The 5139-nt window shown below is 34.6% G+C and overlaps 1 protein-coding gene across 1 annotated transcript; it reads left to right on the forward strand.

The window, feature by feature from the left end:
* Nucleotides 1-2404: 2404 nt before the first annotated feature.
* LOC106643307 (heterochromatin-associated protein MENT-like) lies at nt 2405-4013 on the forward strand. Its single transcript, XM_014358392.2, has 6 exons — nt 2405-2600; nt 2691-2815; nt 2888-2908; nt 2992-3183; nt 3260-3410; nt 3656-4013. Exons 1-6 carry the CDS (start codon nt 2405-2407, stop codon nt 3778-3780), a joined length of 810 nt encoding a protein of 269 aa, XP_014213878.2. The 3' UTR covers nt 3781-4013.
* Nucleotides 4014-5139: the final 1126 nt, after the last annotated feature.

The raw sequence follows: 5139 nt of genomic DNA on the forward strand, positions 1-5139 counted from the left end.
TACGTTCGTATTTGATTGCAGTACATCAAGACGGCGTCTTTTTCATAGTAAAATTACAGTATCGGTTCTTGACATAACGATAGCTATTATTCATTGAAAGCTTAGTTAACATGTTTGAAAGAAATGATAGTATATTTTTCACCTAACGTCTTTTTACTGCGGTGAATAACCTGTGTCAATAACCTCTACTTTGATTAATAAATAATGTTATATAGTAAAGTGCTGCTGCTCAACAATTTGTTTGAATGTCATAACGTAATAATAGACCAGGAAAATCGTGACGACGATAAAGCCAATGAGCCAATCTTTATGTTTAAACTGCTCAGAAATTTGATTTGTATGGTTTCTTAAAAAAACCTTTTTTATTAACTGTAAATTATTATTTTGCTCAAGAAGTTTCGTTAAAAGCTGTTTTTACTGGCTTGTCCCAAGCCTGGATAATATTTAATAAGTTTATAAGTATATTTTATTCAAATAACATTCAACTTAAGTAAATACGCGCCTTTAGACGGAAATCAAACTTTATATCTTATCTGGCTGGAAAAATGAAGAAAATAAATTTGCAATCTGGTGAGAAAGTACAGAATTAGAGATTAAAAAAAACAATGCATTAAATTCTGATTGGTGCTAGTTTCTTCAAGTCATCTCTACAAATAGCCAGTTATCAATCTATTACATGGAATTATGGAATTCTATTTTATTTACATGTACATGGTTTCGTATATATTTGTTATATAGTTTTTAACTTATCGTTATTTATATAGCCAAATACTTACTATGAGATTATTTTTGGATACTTCCCACTGCAAATAAGCATTTGGAGTTATTATTATTTTTGCAATACACTGTTACAGCAGTTATATTTTATGTTAGCAAAAAAAGACGAGTAGCAATTTACCTGGATAAATATACACGATTCAAGAAAAACATTTTCAACAAAGTGGATTTGTTTCAATACAAGAATAAAAGTTACGTATCGTTAAGTGTAATGAAATTAAAAATGTTGTAGAAAAAAAAACAAAGAAATTTAACACTATCAAAAGAAGCCACCGCTCTAACTACATGTCACCTATAAATTATGACGCCATTTTGTTACGTCTTAAAGTGACGTGATTGTGATAATTAGTTTGAAAAAAACGTGACTTTTATCGTAATTTGTCACACGATAATTTGCTATTGTCCGAAGTGATTTTATTACCTTACAATATGATGCATCGTCATAAATTTATGGGTGAGTGAATTAGTATTTACATTAATACACGCCAACACAGCCGATAACAACAAACACTAATAATTATGTTCATCTAAAAAATGTTTGTGAGAATCAGCAATTTAATTTTACCATAAAAATCTTACACAGCAAGAAACTGTAAAAAAAAAACATAAAAAACTATGATGCTATCAAATGGCAGACTCATGTTCAGCTATTTTTTGACATCAAGCTATTTTTAGAAAATTGATGATGTCACATCATTTTATCAGCTACTTATGCATGTATGATAATCGTCGGGGAGCTGAGACAAAGCCGATTTACGAAAGCTACCGTAATATAAACGCTTACTAAGTACATTAAATATCACGTTAAAAATTGATAAATACACGACTTATCGGTTCACCGATTGTCGTAGGTTCCAAGCATTGTATGTTTCAACTATCCTTTATCATAATGCTCCCGAGTTTTCTCTATTTAAGCATACGTAACATTTTCGATTCTTTAGTTGCAGTGCGGTCTTTTAAAACGAAGGAAATCGTGAACGATACGACAATGATGTGTTGCAGTAAGTAAATGAATAAATTAAGGATTTAACGATTCCACATTATTTTAGTATAACTGTAAAAGATGAAAAAGGCTGTTTTTTAATTTGTTGCTTACGTTTATTGATTTTTATAAACTTTTTACAGAATCTCTATTATTATTATTGCTTATATCAATCATAGTGGCAAATACGAAATGTACAGAAATGAAAAATGTTTTAACAAACGAGAGGGTGGGGAACAAGTTGGTCACGACTGGTTTTAATTTTGCGAGAAATTTTACCCCTGTAAGATCACATTACGGCAAGGTAATTATTCTGTGAAGAAATGTTTAACTGAAACGTATTTGATCTGCTTTTTAGCTTGTTATTGAACATCAAAATGAAAAAAACGTGGTGTGTTCACCCATGGCTGCTCGTCAAATCTTAGCATCGGTCGTTCTTGGAGCACGAAGAAATACTTCAATTCAACTACGCGAAGCACTTTCTCTGAGAACTAATATTCACCGCGTAAAATTGCAGTATCACTTGTGGAATGGCGACATTGAGGCAAGCTAAGATCATGCGTACCTAATCCCACGTAATTACATTAAGAAAGGCTAAATTATATTTAAAATTTGTTTTAATACTCCATACAGTACGTGCAGGACATGACCCTCAAATTGGCCAGTATGGTTTACGTACCTAAAAAGTTTGAAATAAAAAAAAAATTTCGAGAAAATGCACGAGTTTACTTTTTAACTGAAGTTACTTCGATGAAAGGTTATCAGTCGGAAACCGTTACTGAAGCAAATCAATGGATCAGTGAGACGACAGACGAAAAAGTCGATGGAATTCTCAATGAAGGTAATTTTTAACAAATAGTAACTTACACCTACATTCAAACAGTAAAGTCCAAAGTGTCAAGTCCAACAAGTGCAATATATTTTTGTACAGGCGACATAACACAAAACACTAGCCTAGTCGTTTTAAACGCTATTTACTTCCGCGGCGATTGGAAGTACCCATTCAATCCTAAATCTACAAGAAGACAATTTTTCCACCAATTTGGAAACAGGAAGGTAAAAGTGCATATGATGTACATCCCTCGAATTTTCGTGAAAAACGGAATAATCGAAGCCCTTAATGCACAGTATGTTGAGCTTCCGTACAGGGTGAGTAATGGCTTTTCGAACAAATACATATTTTTTACTGTCAAGTAAGTAACGAATATTGCAATGTTGTTTTATAAACTCAGGATTTCGAGTTTAAAATGGTCATTATCATGCCTTTGGATGAAAAAACCAACAAAATTAAATTTGAAGCGCTTGGCCGGAATTTGAAGAACTTTGATTATCGGACCATCGACGGAAAAAGATCTACAGTAATACTGAATATGCCAAAGTTCACTATTAAGAGTACCATTGATCTCGTGCCTGTTTTAAAAAAGGTATGATGGCATCTTTTACTTTGATCTAATAAAATGACACTTGTGATGAAGTTTTCTAACTTTAACTATACTCTAGATGGGTGCAACGCGTATGTTTGACAATAGACAAGCTAATTTTAAAAGTATCGGAGAAAGTTCAAGTGATAATTTGCATGTGGACAAAGTCATTCAAAAAATCTTTCTTCAGGTTGACGAAGTGGCTAATGACGATATGTATTTTGTTGCAAGTAAGTGTCAAAAAATTACTTCGTCGCCTTAATAGAGGAACAAACAGTTAATTTAGTTCTTGCTTTAAAACCCGGGATAACTAGGCTCTGTGAGAAAAATTGGGATTCTTAAACGTTAAGGGGTGAATACAAAGAAATAACTCTCACAGAGACAAATTATTTCATGATTTAACTTAGAGCTGAGTTACGTTCTTGCTATGTACCACTTGATGGTAGATTTAATAAAAACTACGTTTTATTTGCAGCTCCCAGTAGTATTGGATCAAGTAATTACATTAATATCAACAAGCCATTCTACTTTGCTATTTTGTCGTCACAATCCGTATTATTGGCAGGACGAGTTATAACACCAAATTATGAAGATGCGTAGTTATTTGCAGTTTTTATCTAATTTTACCAAATTCGTATTTACGTAGTACTGATGCACGATATACCTACCACTGGCAAACATCAATGTAGGACATCCTAGGTTGTTACGTTAGGTCCTTTCTGAGATCCAAAACATGAACAGAAGTAATGATAAAACAAGGAATGGGCCCTAACACAAAAAATAACAGTGATTAGTTTTTTTAAGTCTAGCAAAACACGGGCACTCTAGTTTAACCAAACAAAAATATTCACCACTGAGCCAAAAAGTAAGGTATTGATAATTTTTTTGTAACTTTTTTTTGTTATTGTAACAGTTGTGTAATGTAAACTTTTCTATGTTACCCAATTTTGTAAAAAAATCATCACAAATAAAATTTTGTACCATCCTAAAAAAAATCGTACATTTGATTTGTTATTAATAACTGTCGTTGAACTGTATAATTTTAATTTATCTGATCATACCAACAGTGCAGTACTCCAAATTAGTTTTACCATATTTGTTCAAGTGGAAGGTAAAAATAGTATCGTTATAATAAGCCCACCGTTAAGTTTGCACAAGAAATCGTTTTCCTCGCTAATAAATGATTTTCAGAAATTTCTCGAACGTCACGCAAAAAAAAACCAACGTCAACTTTTTTACACTAAATTATACAAATCCTTGAAACTTTGCATGCACAGCACGACGATGACAGAAAAAAAAGCTTCTGCCCGTAAACAAAAGGTTGCTCGTTCCCGTTGATAATGGGTACAAATTACAGTCCATCCAGGCTCATCGACCACGAAAAAAATGTCGATCAAGCACAGCAGACGCGTATACACGTATGACCTATGCGCACACGCACAGAAGAAAAGACAATGCGTAATGCATTGGTAAAAGTGGTCGCCCTGGAATACTATAATAAGCCCATAAGTCGAGCTCTCCATCTATATACCTTTGTCCTCCTCCGCAGATGCCATAAAACAGACGAGAAACGGCTTATCTCCGCGCTCGCATGGGAACCCCTCCTGAACTTCCTCGTTGGTGTACTTACGCGCTGCCCAGCAATTATTATCCGGCGCACGCCCGTCTAACGGGGCCCTCGAGTGACCCCGCGCCCGCCTCTCCCCCACGCTGCTTTGGGCCTCTCACTTGTATCATCGCCACCGCGATTAACGAGCCGCGAGTCTTTTCTTCGGAGAGTTTACCCATGCAACTCGGACACGGGGCGTTAAACGTGGGCCCGATGAACCGCGAAGCTGTACTTACGAAAAGGGAATTTTTTAAATCATTCCTTAAGATGGTATACTTTATAAAAGCTACTCAACTCGAGTGTGTCTCCATAAGGAGCTCGGGGGGAAAAGAGTATAGCCAAGGCTCCGA

This window comes from Copidosoma floridanum, unplaced genomic scaffold (assembly GCF_036245765.1).
Source record: "Copidosoma floridanum isolate Cflo_tuat_1 unplaced genomic scaffold, Cflo_Japanese_pri ptg000009l, whole genome shotgun sequence".
Lineage (NCBI taxonomy): Eukaryota > Metazoa > Arthropoda > Insecta > Hymenoptera > Encyrtidae > Copidosoma > Copidosoma floridanum.